Source organism: Genypterus blacodes, unplaced genomic scaffold, assembly GCF_046128005.1.
Source record: "Genypterus blacodes isolate CSIRO-AG114 ecotype Tasmania unplaced genomic scaffold, CSIRO-AGI_Gbla_v1 ptg000053l_1, whole genome shotgun sequence".
Lineage (NCBI taxonomy): Eukaryota > Metazoa > Chordata > Actinopteri > Ophidiiformes > Ophidiidae > Genypterus > Genypterus blacodes.
The window spans coordinates 1,202,857-1,217,662 of record NW_027466865.1 but is presented as its reverse complement, the minus strand read 5'-3'; the positions used below and the strand labels follow the sequence as shown (position 1 = coordinate 1,217,662).

Genomic DNA, 14,806 nt, shown 5'->3' with positions numbered 1-14,806 from the left:
TAAATGAATTGAAATGATCACCATTGATATTTGAATATTGAGATATAGCATTGTATTTCATTCAATACATATGGCTGTGGAGAGTATCTCTGTCTTCTGTTTGATAGAAGAAAGCTAGAAAGTCAAAAAGAGTGTTATTTGCATGGAGCCCGGGAGTGAACAAAGGAACGACATTTCATTCCAATGAATTTGTTTGGATCAATGATTTAATTTCTTTGAACAATTTAATCAATTTGTTCAAACAAAATGGCATTTTGTTTAATGAATTATTGGACTGGCCTATGGAGCCTGGATTGCCCCCCCCCCCCCCCCCCCCCCCCATACACACACACACACACACACACACACACACACACACACTCTCTCTCTCTCTCAGGACTGGTATTATTCATCTTCTGCCGTATTGCATTTCACCCTCCAACGGTTCCTATTGAACACCTGGTCGTTCGAGGAAAGGGAGTCTGAATTGCCTCTCCCTCTCTTTTCCTTATACGTTTTTCACTTACAAGGTTTTTGGGCTATTATCCCTGTCTTCCTAGAGAGTTCTGGGCTGTTGTTGGGCTTGTTGTGGGCCTGTGAAGCCCTTTGAGACATTGTATATGATATTAGGCTATACAAATAAAGGACATTTGATTTGAAAAAACTAACCAATTGTTCGAACCTACAAATTAATTATTGTTATTACTCCCCCTGAGTCCTCCCAGGCTCCGCAAAGATGATTCATAAGATCCATAGAGGAGAGGAGAGGAAGGGAGAGGAGAGGAGAGGAGCCATTGGAGACATTTGAGACGCTCCCACTGCAGCTCTCAGCAATCTGTGGAAATGAGCTCTTCCTTGCTGTAACATACACACGTTGCCACTAGATGGCACCCCTGACGCACGTTCCTCAGATATGTGCCTCGCGCTGCGTTCCAGGTGCTGCGGCTCTTCCGCTCTCCATACAGGAATTCAGACCGCATTACGTCACTTGTCCTCCCAGCGGCAAGAAAGCAGCTTCGTCCAAAAAACACTTCGCTCACTCTGAGAACTCTTAAAGAGCTTCGGTGTTGTTGTTGGTGTCTTTTCGCGCTCGGAAACATCGGGACTGGAGCTTGGGAGTCCGCGGAGGAATGAAACTTCCGAGCGGCGCATCGTATCTTTCTTCCTGCAGCATGAAAACTTTGTAAAAGTTTCTGAATATCGACGACGCTCTCGGAGTAGATGGAGGAACAAAAAGGTGAGGAAAAGCTAATGTCCCGACTCATCCTCAAGTAACTTTATTTATGCAGTTCTTGCTAATGTGTCGTACTCTTGTTTAGTTCATTTTCATATTTGTTTGGACTTTCCCTCTACATTTTATCAGAGCTGAAATCAACCGTGAAAGATGCAATGAAGGTGCTTTTTCCCTTCCAGGTACAGAAGAGTGTTTGTGTGCGGGCTGCGGAGGGCAAATCCAAGACTCGTTTCACATGAAAGTGGTCCAGGACACATGGCACAGCGCCTGTTTCCAGTAAGTGTCCCGATTTAATCGTTTTAGACACTCTGATGGCATTTGGTGAGCGCTTTGTTTGGTGCACAGAAGAGGGGGAACAGCTCGCATTGAAGCGCAGACAATAGATTTTCTGTTGGTCAACATTCTGGTTTTCTCTAGCTGCAGTGTTTGGGTGTGAAATGGCCCCTGTGTTAAATCCCAGAAGGTTCTGTTCTGCAGTCCTGAACGTCTTAACGAGAACACTTAAGCAGGACATTCCAGCTTGTGTTAGTGCCCCGACTGACCCAACCTCCTTTGAGAATTCGTTGGTCAGAGAAAATCACACACACAAAGTCACAAAAATTCCCAAAAGACTTTACCCCAGGAAATCATTCCGCCTTTGCTCTGAGGCTTAATGATTGCCAGGCTTGGAGCTGATGTGAACTCTGCGGTCCTGTGGGTTCACAGTCCCAGTGTGGAACAGTGAACCAGTGACCAAGATGTTGAAACACACACACTCACGTCAGTGGTCACGGCTCGTTATTTGATCAGATTTACTCAGAGGACCTGAGGTCACTAGAGGCTGGACTGGAGGACATGGTTAATGGTTGTAAACGTGTCCAGGATCAACTGTGTCTAAATTTGTCATGTTTGATCCAAAACTAACGTCTTCTACTCCCTAAAATTCACCTAAACGTCTTTTTTCGTCTCTACTCCGCTGCAGTCGTTCGGCTTCTAACTTCCAAAACTACAGTCTTAAAAACATGTTGGTACTTGAGTCTCTAGAGTTGGATGCAGATTTTCACTGCGCACTAGTTTGCTTTTTAGAGGGAAGTCTTGCCACTCGTCTCCTTTTTCAGTGGACATTGTTCAGCAAAAGTAAAATGTCTTTGTTGGTGTTACCCCCTGCTGTGTTCTGTATTGTCCATTGTCCGCGGGGCCTCCTTCCTTGTACCTCCACCTCGCGTAGCATTCTTAAAGGATGACGTCACTCTTGTTCCAGTAAACCTGGCACTGGTCACTGGGGCCTATAGGTAACTGAGGCAGACTTGGCTCGGTCCTACTCTGCATTCCTAGACAGCGATTCAGAGATGTTGCTGCATCAAACGCCGACTGCAGAATCATCTGGGGGGGGGTTGATTCTTCCAAGAAAGCAGGATTGAGCCTAAATCGTTCCCCACAGGAGAGAAATATTACCCTAATACTCCACTGGCCATAAAGTCCCTTCGTCATATTTAGTTTCATTACTGGATCTTATTCCCTGCTTTCATTTCACTGCAGATGGAACACAAATGTAGCAGATAAAAGCTGATAAAAGCTATAATTTATTTGTCATTATGATTTTAATGATCTTGTCTTATTGTTTTTGAAGCTGCTTCTTTCAGGGTGTTTTTATTTACAGCCTAATTATGTCACTGTTGTGTGTCTTAACATCTAGATTAAATCCTCACCATTCACTTTGATGCCTAAACTTAGAACTAACACGTGTGTGTGTGTGTGTGTGTGTGTGTGTGTGTGTGTGTGTGTGTGTGTGTGTGTGTGTGTGTGTGTGTGTGTGTGTGTGTGTGTGTGTGTGTGTGTGTGTGTGTGTGTGTGTGTGTGTGTGTGTGTGTGTGTGTGTGTGTGTGTGTGTGTGTGTGTGTGTGTGTGTGTGTGTGTGTGTGTGTGTGTGTGCGCCAGCCAAGCACTGGCAGTTCCTCCTTTATTTCAACAAAGGAATTCACTCCAGCAGGAATGTGGAATTGAGGAAATGAGTAATGTTAAACTTTAAGCGTGCGTGATGGCAGGTCCACTGCATTGTTGGCAGCAGAGCCACCTGAGTTGAGTTTTGCGTGTCGGCCCGCTATTCAACGACTCCCTGGGCACCGATGGAAGGAAACTCAGGTGTTTGTACAAGCCCCCATTACATCACTTTATTTTCATATCACATCAGGACACGTAATCCGCTTCCATCAGCCGCTTTTAGCTTCAGCTACAATGTCAATGTCACACCTGGAGCGATACCGGGCGGCTTAAGAACCAGTTTGGGACTTCTCACGCCTGTCTCTTCTCCTAGGGTGTGTGTGTGTGTGTTTGTTCATCTGTGCGTCACTTGTACGGGCGAAGCAGCTTCACATGACTTCTGAACGGGTCACTTACAGGCCGACGCACATACCAGGCCCAAGTTACAAAGTATTAGTAGTCTGCTTCAGCGCCCAAACTCAGGGAAAGCGTCCACATTTACCAACACAAACTAAGAGTACGCACAGCTGTAATGGAGCTGTGAGCAGGACAGAAAGTTCTTATTCCTCTGTGATGCATCGTCTTTACTCTGTCCTCACACACTTATCGTCTTAAACATCTTAACAGTATAGCATACCCCATCGCCTCAGCGTGCTTCAGCTCTGCCTCTCTCTCTCTGCTTCTCTCTCTCTCTCTGCCTCTCTCTCTCTCTCTCTGCCCCTCTCTCTCTCTACCTCCCCCCCCTCTCTCCTGTCTGCCTCTCTCTCTCCGCTCTCCTCTTGCGTGTGTTCTGTTTCCAAGTCAGCTCATGTTTAAAATGACATCATGTTTATTTGTACTGTACAAGCCAATACCACATACTTTACAGTCCCGCAACAATAACATCAAATGAACAAAAGAATGAACCTCCTCAAGATCCTCCGCACGTAAGCGAGAGAGAAAAGAATGCAGGAGAACTGAAGTATCTGGGATCTGTCCCAAAATCAATAAGCCTGGATCAGCTCTACCTGCAGTGCAGACAGCCACACTATAACACTCACAGGTCAGATACAGGCTGCAAGCACAAGACCAAAGGCATAAAGTGACAGAAAGCTTCTTCTTCCTCTTCTTCTCCTGACTCGTTATTTGATCTGGCATATTTGGGAATGCGTTGGAAACCAAAGATCTGCCGTCAAAAAGTCTTTTTCATCTTTCCTTAATTCCTCTGCATGTGAGATTTAAGAGAAGGGGGAAAAGGCTTACAGAGTGCTCATCTTTTGTTTTTATAAGTACTAGTACTAATAATAAGTGCGTGTGTGTGTGAAGAACATCAGCAGGTCTCTGGCAGTAACGCGACGTCAGATCACTAAAGAGAAGCTGAAGTTGTGTAATAGTTAAGAGAATGCAGAATTCTCTACACAATAAGTTGAGGTTAAATATAGTTGCCTTTTATTTGATATTATTTAAAGCTTTTTGTTGCGTTTATAACATTGAATAGTTTTGCATGAAACCGCTGCAGCCCAAAGAAACTGCTATTCTGAGTGCATGCAGAAAAACAAATCCGCCCTCATCGGATGTTTCCCAGGCGTGCATCTGCCGAACAAGCTTCAAAGCAAAAGCGGGAGAACACTTCGGAACACTTCTGCAGCTCGAATGTGGAGTAACTGCAGACGTTTATGTAAGGGCATCATTATTGATTGCATTCTTGCAGTCTTAACCTGCTGCCACCATTTCGCATAACCAGTGCAGCTTGTCAGAGGAATGCTCGCAGCCTGCAGGTGCCGGTAACCTCAGCATTCCTGCCGCCGAACATTTTGTCTTTGTGAAGTCATGGCCATCGATGTCCCCTTGAGCTTTCCAAATATCTTTCCAGTTGACAACTCCGATCAGTCAACTGTTGTGGGCAACTGAGATTAAAGAATGTATGTTTCAGTTGTAGCCATGTTCTTAATAGCGTTGTGTGTGTGTGTGTGTGTGTAGTTGACAGGAGTGAGGGGCCGTCATGCAGCCAAGGTGCTTGAGTGGTTTCATCCAGGATGTCACAGCTCCATGGTTTGTACCTTGGTGCAAGTCTGACAGGATGTTATTGAACTTGGATAAGAAAGCCCTGCATGTTCCACCGATCGCAGGACGTCTGTACAGTTTGACTTCTCTTCTCTTTTAAACAGCTGATTGATTGTTGTCAGAATGGTGCTACAGCCTTAAAGGCAACCAGGTCGTATTCAAGGTCCTCGGTTTTGGCAAATCTGTCTAAACATGTCGAGCGCTTGGACGTGGTTTGTTCACACTCGCAGCCTGTCGGATACTAACGCAAACGCAAAGCCACGCGCGAGATGAAGGTGGAGGAACCTGCACGGTGCTGTGCCTCTGTCAGAACATGCCCCCAGCAAACCTTCCTCTCTTGTAGAACACAGGGGTCGTAAATGTGACCTGAACAGTCTGAGCTTTCCAGTGATTGATAGTCCCGTGTGTCTATAAAGCATGAGGTATGTGCTTTCAGTGTGTGTGTGTGTGTGTGTGTGTGCAGAAAGATCAGCTAAATGTGTCCCTCTCACCAAGCAGCAGGTATCCCTCCAGCGTTTTCTTTCTTAGTAAGAGTGGCTGTTGTTTAGTGTAGGAGCCTGTTACTGTATGAGTGAGAGACGAAATCCATCGTGGAAGTCACTCAACGGGCCTTTAGAATAATATTCACTGCTTTTGAGGATCTGGCGTACTGCCGTAGAAGCTGATGGAAGTAGGAAAGGCTGCTTCTTCTTCCCCCTCATCTTCTTCTTCTTCTTCTTTTCCTGCTCCTCCTCCTTTCCTGTTCATTTCCTTTGTTCCCTGCAGAGGTGACCACTGTCCTTGTTCCCCCCCCCCCCCACAGATGCTCCGTGTGCAGTGGCCACCTGACCAACTGGTACTATGAGAAGGACGGCAAGCTGTACTGCCGCAAACACTACTGGGAGAAGTTTGGCGAGCTGTGCCACGGCTGCTCTTTGCTCATGACTGGACCGGCCATGGTAAGTCTGCGGCGGTGGTGGCGGCGGCGGCCATTTTATTCTCTGTTTTTTTGTTTCGTTTCGTGTTTGTTCACCTCAGGCTCCTGTCAAATAAGGCTGCTATTATGTCAAGGCTACGAGGCCACCGTTGCCGCTGCGATTGCCAGACTCGCAACGAGGGCCTTGCCGTGACCATAAAACCACTGCCAACATCCCCCTCAGAATCACCACAGAGTGTGTCAAAGCTCTCTGTGTTCCCCTTTCGTCCCACCGCTCAAGATGAAATGCTAACCCACCATAAAAAGGCAAGGGAACTGTTTTTGTAGCGATTACGTTTACAGACGAGCGATACTTTAAACATAGGACGCTGCAGAACATACGTCAGGCACCCAGACCTCACTTGTGAATGGATTCTTTCCCCCCTTGAGGCCCCAACGCTGCTGCTCCTGCCGCTCTGTGCAGAGGTCCTCCGCCGCCGCTCGCTTCCTCCAGCATACAGAGGAACTAGCGGGACCATGGCAGAACATGAGGCGGGTGTGTTTGCCAAGTTCAGGCCTCCGCTCTGGTCCAGGGCCACATTCAGGGATCAGGCCTCTTTTGATTTCATTAGAAGTCGTAGATGACGACACGTTATTGCATCTACATGTGGTTTCAGGATGACCCTCAGTCGTAATTTGGACGCTTCTAAAGAAATGTAAAGCAAAGCAAGATTCAGCTTTGAACTCTGTACACTGATGAGAAACGTCTTCTAGTCGCGTTGATTTAAACAGAGGTACGTCCAATGTAACTCAGATGTTTGTTATCTTTGATTTGAAACATGCAATGCTGTTTTTTTTGCCCGAACTTGTCTAGCTTGGAGCCAGAACCAAAGACTCTTGCTGCTAAGACACACACATAATGGACTCCTCTGTTTAGTGTTGGCATCTGGCTCACACCAGACAGCAAAGCCAAGTATTTTTGGCAGAGATAAATTGGCAGTTCCTTATCCAGAGAGAAGGAGATGTCATTGTGGGCCATCGGCGGAGGAGAGTCACGCAGATCTGCCGCAGCTTGTCAGGCGCTATCTCTAAAATTAAAAGTTTTGACTCCATTTTTTGTTTGTTTGTGTGTTGACTGATTGGGCCACACTTCGTGTAAGGCTCCAGTCTGAAGTAAAGATGAATCCGCGCATGTGTGGAGCTCGCGTCGCCATCTGTGTGTCGTCTGCTAAAGTCTGAGTTTGAAGTGGAGATCGCTGCTGTCTGTGTTCCTGTTTTGGCTCGCCGGCAGGCAGGGAGTCACAGACAGATAGCGTGAGGTGTCACTCAGGTTTGGCTCATCACAGCAGGTAATCCGTTCCCCCGCCATGACTCACAGCCGAGACAAAACCCCAGAAGGAAGACGCTCTCCCCTCACTGAGTTTGAAACTTTCTTCAAACTAAATTTCACGGCATGAACTGTGTATGGACACTGTAAATACTTCTTTTAACCGTTCCCTGGAAGGTTGGACACAGCACTTCTTTTAATCCTCAGGTATGCGTGTACTAGTTCCTCTATGTGCGTGTGAGGAGGGACACACTGTATTGCCTCGCATGCCAGCCAGAGGCCAGAACAAGAACAAGAACAAAGTGCAGAAAGGGAAGTCAGTGGGTGCTCATTAGGGGAAGACCAGGACAGAGCGTGAAGTGGTGTCAGGGGGGGTTGAAAGTGAGATCGTCAGCGAGACGAGCGGCTCAGACCTGCACACGGGTGAGATCATAGCAGATTCCAGACGGGCTGAGAGAGAAGCAGGTGTTACGGGCGTGTCACTGCTGGAAAGGAGGCGGGGTTGGGAGGAGAGGAGAGGGGACGCAACATTGGAGTTTAACGTATGGTTCTCGCCTCCGAGCAGCACAGCAGCACAGATATCGCACCTTCACCTGCCTTTGAGCCTTGGCACTGATCAGATGCCGTCTCCTTTGCCCTTGCAGGTTGCCGGCGACTACAAGTATCACCCGGAGTGTTTTGTGTGTCTGAGCTGCAGGGTGGTGATTGAAGACAGAGACACCTACGCCTTGGTAGAACGATCCAAACTTTACTGGTGAGACACACAACATACACACACTTCTATTGTGCTTTATGGATTCATGTATATTAAGTCTAAACTCCACTTGGTGCTCAGTCAGTTTCTCATGTTTGCTTTTTTGCGAGCGGTCAGTCATATCCGTTTTCCGTCATGTACAGCGGAAAGTGCTACAAGCAAGTCGTCCTCACACCCATGTTGGAAAAGCGCTCGGCCGAGTCCATCCTCGACTCGCTCCCTCACACGGTGACCCTCGTCTCCATCCCCTCCGCAGCCAACGGCAAACGGGGCTTCTCCGTCACCGTGATGAGGGACGTGAACGGCGCGGCCAGCGTCCAAGTCAAAGAGTAAGTGGCGACGCACTCGTCCAGTTGTTGCTGCAGTAAGGACAGTATTGTTCGAAGCAATCGTTTCTCTTTTCATCCGGACGTATTAACATTCTAGCGCTGTGTTGCCACTAGGGTCAGGGGGATGCTCATCAGTCCAGAGGTGCGGAACGCCATCCATGTCGGGGACCGGATCATGGAGATCAACGGCCTTCCAGTGGGGTCGCTCTTGGAGGAGGAGGTGAGTTAGTCATTTGTACCTGGAGTTTCTCTACACTCCGCCGTGTCATCGAGGACATGACATAAGTACAGCGCACCTTCCACTCTTCACGCATGATTGACATTCTTCACATTCCGCCTTCATTTGTACACTCTGTGGCGTCTGGAATGACAGTCAGACATCGTTCCCACAACCTCACCCTGTGCACCTTTACCCACATTCCAAGTCTACAGTCTCTTGTTTGTTTTTAATGGTTTCCTTTGGTACTGTCTTCACATACTGTTCCATGAAAGCTGACGCCAAACTTCTCTAACGTCCACGTTCTTTCGGTATGTTTAGGTGGACGACCTCATTCACCGCACCAGTCAGACACTGCAGCTGCTGATCGAGTACGACCCCGTCAGACAGCATTTGGACAGACTCAGGTTGGGTTCTCCCAGGGTGCAGCTGGACGTTCCCGCCACCTCCCGCATGCGCCTGTCCTCCCCCTCCGACGCCGTCTTGGAGAGAACCAACGTGGTGGACGAGGGGACGCTGAAAAGGAGGTCACTGAGGTGTGTTTGAGCCCAGTCGCCAACACATTCCATAGAGCTGCAGCCGACGGATCATGTGCCGATTTGGTAGATTGTTTGTGTCCAAGCCAACTGTGTTCTCTCTTGTTACGCAGGCGCAGTAACAGCATATGCAAGTCTCCCGGACCAACTTCCCCTAGAGAGTACCCCGCTTTCGGACGAGACATTGGACGGTCTGAGTCCCTGCGATCCCCCAACAGCTGCTCTCATCGTATCTTCCGACCGTGTGACCTCATCCACGGAGAGGTCCTAGGCAAAGGCTTCTTTGGACGGGCCATCAAGGTCAGCGACTCGGCTGCTAGTCTGCATAGAAATGTATAATTTACATTTACAGCAGCGCCCTCTATTTTATTGATGCATTACATCACACTTCTGCCACTCCGCTGACAGGTGACTCACAAAGCCACAGGGGAGGTGATGGTGATGAAGGAGCTGCTGCGTTGCGATGAGGAGACCCAGAAAGCTTTTCTGAAGGAGGTGGGTAATGTGCAGCAGGAGGCCGACAAATGGAGTCCTCAGGCTCTGCACGGAGCTGCGATGGAGAACTGAGAGCACACAACCTGCTTTAACAATGTACCTCTGTGTACCTTGTTATTCTCAGAGTTTTGCCTTGCACGGATCGAGTTTCACCTTTTGTGGCGAGGTGTTTACAGACGTGTTGTTTTTTTTTCCCTCCCTCCCTTTCACTCCCTTTGTCTCTTTCTCTCCTAATCTCCAGGTCAAAGTCATGCGGTGCCTGGACCATCCCCATGTTCTGAGGTTCATCGGTGTGCTTTACAAGGACAAGAGGCTCAATTTGATAACTGAGTTTATCGAGGGAGGCACACTGAAGGATTTCATTCGAGACACGGTGCGTTAAACTAGTTGATTCTCTTAACCCTGCGTTTCCTCTGCTGCTCAGAGGCCACAAAAGTGTTTTCAGCTGTTTGGCAGGGGACTGACCTGAAGTAACCCACCCCCTCCTGCTCTGATAGAGGGCTCTTGGCTCTATGGTGGGCTGGCTGGCATGTCAGTTAGCCGAGACACGGAATGAAAGAGTTGTAGAAAGTGTTCCCAGGTGAAGTTTGAATGGCTGTGTTCCCCTCCCCCTACAGCTGAGGCCTGTTAAAGAACAGCCTGGCACAGCGAGGACAGGGAGGACGTCTCCAGCATTAGATTTCAACGTTTAATTCACTGTGACTCCTATAAAGACTGGGAGTGACGCATCTATCTTATCTTGCTTCTTGTATTCACTGGTGCTTAATAAGAAAAGGTGTATAACCATGTAGCCTATTAATGTCTTAATAATTATGATGATTTCTCTTTGTTTGTTCTGCTGCCTCTGGACTAACAGGATCCGTTTCCGTGGGAGCAAAGAGTCAGCTTTGCAAGGAGCATCGCTTCTGGAATGGTGAGTTGCTCTTGTGAGATCTGAAGCTGCCAATGTCTATAAACATGCACTGCATTTAAAGGCACAGCGCAGCATTCTAGGCTGTGCAACATGTGACCACCGCATCCACAATCAGATGAGACTGAAATGAACCAAACACACACTTTATAGTGGATGGAATCAGAGGTGATGTCAGTCATGTAAATAGTTAAAGTGCTGTTTGTGTGCTGGCACGAGTGTGAGTTCAGCCAGTTTGTCTTTGTTCTTCTTCTTTTCAGACTTACCTTCATTCAATGAGCATCATTCACAGAGACCTCAACTCTCACAACTGCCTGGTTAAACTGGTAGGTGACAGGTGACAGGTGTGTGTGTGTGTGTGTGTGTGTGTGTGTGTGTGTGTGTGTGTGTGTGTGTGTGTGTGTGTGTGTGTGTGTGTGTGTGTGTGTGTGTGTGTGTGTGTGTGTGTGTGTGTGTGTGTGTGTGTGTGTGTGTGTGTGTGTGTGTGTGTGTGTGTGTGTGTGTGTGTGTGTGTGTGTGTGTGTGTGTGTAAGCATTTTACAAAGACTACTAAAGTACCCAAGATTCCACACTGTGTCTAGATGACTTCAGTCCACAAACCTCAGTGATTTAACAGCCGTGTTTGAACAGGACAACACGGTGGTCGTCGCTGACTTTGGACTTTCTCGGCTCATCGCAGAGGACAAAGTTAAGCCAGCACAAGAAAAACCCTCATCCAAGAAGAGGGTGTTGAGACGCATTGATCGTAAGAAGCGCTACACTGTTGTGGGAAACCCGTACTGGATGGCTCCAGAGATGTTGCATGGTAAGTCATGAACTCGTCTACTTAAAGCTCACGGGCTGTTTAGCTCTGTGGGGCGATGAATACATTGACTTCATCCTTTGCTCTCTTTTGTTTCAGGTAAACGCTATGATGAAAAGGTCGACATTTTCTCCTTTGGAATTGTGCTTTGTGAGGTGAGAACAACCAGTTGGCTACAAATGGTGTTTAGTTTGCATCACTGCAGCAGCATAGAATCAATTTGCAGACCTCAAAGCCAAACGTTGTGCCAGGAAGCCCTTTACCTTTAACATTATGGCACATTTATAAGCATTTTAGAGATTTGGCACCAACAAACTGCCAAATGACTTCTAGGTTTGTGACATAATGTGTAGTTTGTTTGTGCTATAATGGATCCCTTATCTTAAGCAAGCTTTAAGTGCCTGCAGATCATCAACAACTAGTAAGCAGGGAAATGCTTTAGAAAATGATAGGAAGTTATTAGTGGTATAAGCAATTAATTTGTTTATGTGCCAAAGAATGACAAATCACACATATTCCTCCTGTCAGCATAAATGTACACACTGATGTAGTTGACCATATGCTTCTGTCCTGTGTTTTTTTTAGATCATTGGAAAGGTTTATGCAGACCCAGAGTGCCTCCCCAGGACTCTGGACTTTGGCTTACATGTTGCCAAGTTTCTGGAGATGTTCCTTCCTGAAGACTGTCCACCATCTTTCTTTCCACTGGCTGTGGCCTGCTGTGACCTCACACCAGACAACCGGTGAGCGGTGGTGTTAATGTGGTGGTTTGTAATGGCAGGACCTTATAGCAGTCCCGGGGAAAACAGAAAATGGAGCGGTGTGTTTATCAGTATAAAAATGTCTCCACCCTCTCCTTACATGACCCAGCCAGTTCTTTGTTCTCAGAAATGTGCTGGGCAGGGAATGGTTATTCTGCGTGTTCAGACACATGCCTCCCCTGCCAGATTGCTTACTCGGGTTTTCTTTCAGCCTCGCTGGCCCGGTTCAAACCTGTAACCCATCTCTTTCTCTCCTTCCTCATTCCTACAGTCCACCTTTTGAGAAGCTGGAGGACTGGTTTGAAGCTCTGTCCCTCAACAAGGAGATGGGCATCCCTCTGCCCCAAGAACTGGATGAACTGCATCACAGTTTCTGGCGTCTTCACTGCCCTAAAGACGACGCTGCAGCCCAGAGCGCAGAGCAGCCGGCGATGGCCGCAGCCTCCCCAGAGCCCTCTGATTGCGCAGAGAGCAGCACAGAGCGCCTTCCTGACGCCTCTGCACTGCTGCACTAACAGAGCAGACGAGAAAGAGGAAAACTGAGCTAGAGCCATGTTAGAAACTGGATAACCTGAGGGAGCTGGACCAGTCTGAACAAGCACCAGTAACGATATGAGATCACACATTTCAAGTTTACTACCGAATGTTTTGTTTTTTTCCGATCCTGTTCCGCCCCTAAATAAGACATGCAGGATGTTGACTGTGTAAGGGCTGTGGGAGATCTTGTGTCTCTGCTTGAGTGTGTAAGCAGCGTTGTTTGCCACCTGGCTCTGACATTCACCATTTGTATGTTTGGAATGTGGTAGTCCATCCTTGCCGCCTAAAGGACTGGCTTCACCACAGCAGAAAACACACAGATGGGTGAATGGCGTGCGAGTAAACACAGGGCAGGTCTGCAGAGGGAATTCCCTACTGCACACAGAAGCCAGGTGGCAGTAAAACACGCCGAGACTTAGCAAAGCAATGGCTCGGTTTAATTTTCCACACCAAGTACAGTTTCCTGCTTGATGTGTTGAATTATATTTTCATTTCTTGGAACACTGAATTAACAAAAGATTTGATTTGTTCATATTTACATAAGTTCCATGTTCCTTAAAGTTACCTTAAACCAACTGGTGCTTGTGTTAAAATGTGCGACATAGACTCCTGTTGATTGCAGGTCTGTTGTTAAGGCAATTTGCAGACATAATCATGTAAAATTTACTTTAAAAGTTGCTCTGTGCAGAAGAACTGGATTTATTTTGTTTCTCGAGACATTTGTATAAAGTTGTACATATGTGGTGTTATTTTCTAATGGAAACTTAAGATTTCTTTTGACATTTCTTTTACAAATGGAGGTTTTTGGCTATTTTGCTAGCTTCATGCAAGGTACTGACTACCAGCTGTAACCACTATTATTTATATCATTGTAATGTTTCAGAAATAAAACCTGAGATTATCTTCCATTCTTGTGTTGAATATGTAACTAAAACAATTTTACAGTTCAGGATCACAACGATATAATAGATAGATTCAAATCGTTCTCATTTGTGTTCCTGAACTGCAAAGTGAAGATTCTGTGTTCAAAATCACTCCATCTGAAACAATTAATAATCAAATAATTTATCAACATTGATATAAATCAATTGCAGCTTCACAATTCTCAGGTCATCCATGTCTTGGTCTTCAAGGGAAGTCACTCTTAGGCAACTGGACTTGCTGCTAAAGGCTTGAAGATGTTTAAACTCTCGTCCTAAAGGCTTACTTCAGTCGTTGGGGTTTTCTTTTCTGCTGCGAGGTTCATTATAGGCTGAATACTTGTTAGTCTACCCATTGTTGGTGGGTGATAGGTGGTGTCGTAGACCTCTTCTGCACCTTTACATAGATTGCCTCATTTACTCTTTCAAACTGTCTGTCTTCCCTGCCCAGGATGTGTACATTGTTGTCCTCAAAGGAGTGTCCCCAGTCCTTCAAGTGTAAGTGAACTGAGTCTATTCCTGAAGAGCTGGACCCTCCTGTGTTGAGCCCTGCGTTTGTTCAATGGTTGTTTGGTTTCCCTGATATACAGGTCTGTGCATTCCTCGCTGCAGTGGGACCAGGTTGCTCTTCTTGTGTTTGGGTGTGGGGTCTTGTCAGAGTTTTTTGGATACTCCTGATGCATTTGGAATAACAATGTTTTTGTGTTGGTTCTTCCTTCTCTTCATCTCTAACCGTGCTGGTGTTCTTCCTGGTTCTTTTAGCTGTTTTCACAAAGAACTAGCACAAGCTTTAAGTGCGTTCCTTAGGAGTTTGTGCTCCTTCTCTTTGGCCCAAGCACTTGTTGGCACATAATCAGCTCAATGTTGCAAGGCTGGGATAACTCCTAGTTTGTGTTCCAGTGGGTGTTGACAGCCGAGCAGTAAGTGAGTGGGTTTTCGATATTCTTCCATGTGATCCTCTTCCATATCTGAACCAGTGGCTCGGTGTCGTTTCTCTAAAAGAATTAAGGTTCTCTGCTTTCCAGTTCTTCCATGCAGTTTTACAATATTTTTATGGTTGTTGTAAGACAAAATAAACGTAATCCATAGCTTTGATTCTGCAAACTTG

The 14,806-nt window shown here is 46.8% G+C and overlaps 1 protein-coding gene across 1 annotated transcript; it reads left to right on the top strand.

Annotated features, from left to right (window-relative positions):
- The first annotated feature begins 952 nt into the window (after positions 1–952).
- On the top strand, positions 953–13,686 carry limk2 (LIM domain kinase 2). Its single transcript, XM_076150784.1, has 16 exons — positions 953–1,216; positions 1,393–1,489; positions 6,018–6,153; positions 8,082–8,191; positions 8,335–8,520; positions 8,635–8,740; positions 9,059–9,273; positions 9,387–9,573; positions 9,682–9,768; positions 10,010–10,141; positions 10,625–10,681; positions 10,939–11,004; positions 11,309–11,483; positions 11,580–11,635; positions 12,066–12,223; positions 12,513–13,686. The coding sequence occupies exons 1-16, from the start codon at positions 1,201–1,203 to the stop codon at positions 12,754–12,756; spliced, it is 2,028 nt and encodes a 675-aa protein (XP_076006899.1). The 5' UTR covers positions 953–1,200; the 3' UTR covers positions 12,757–13,686.
- The last annotated feature ends 1,120 nt before the right edge of the window (positions 13,687–14,806 follow it).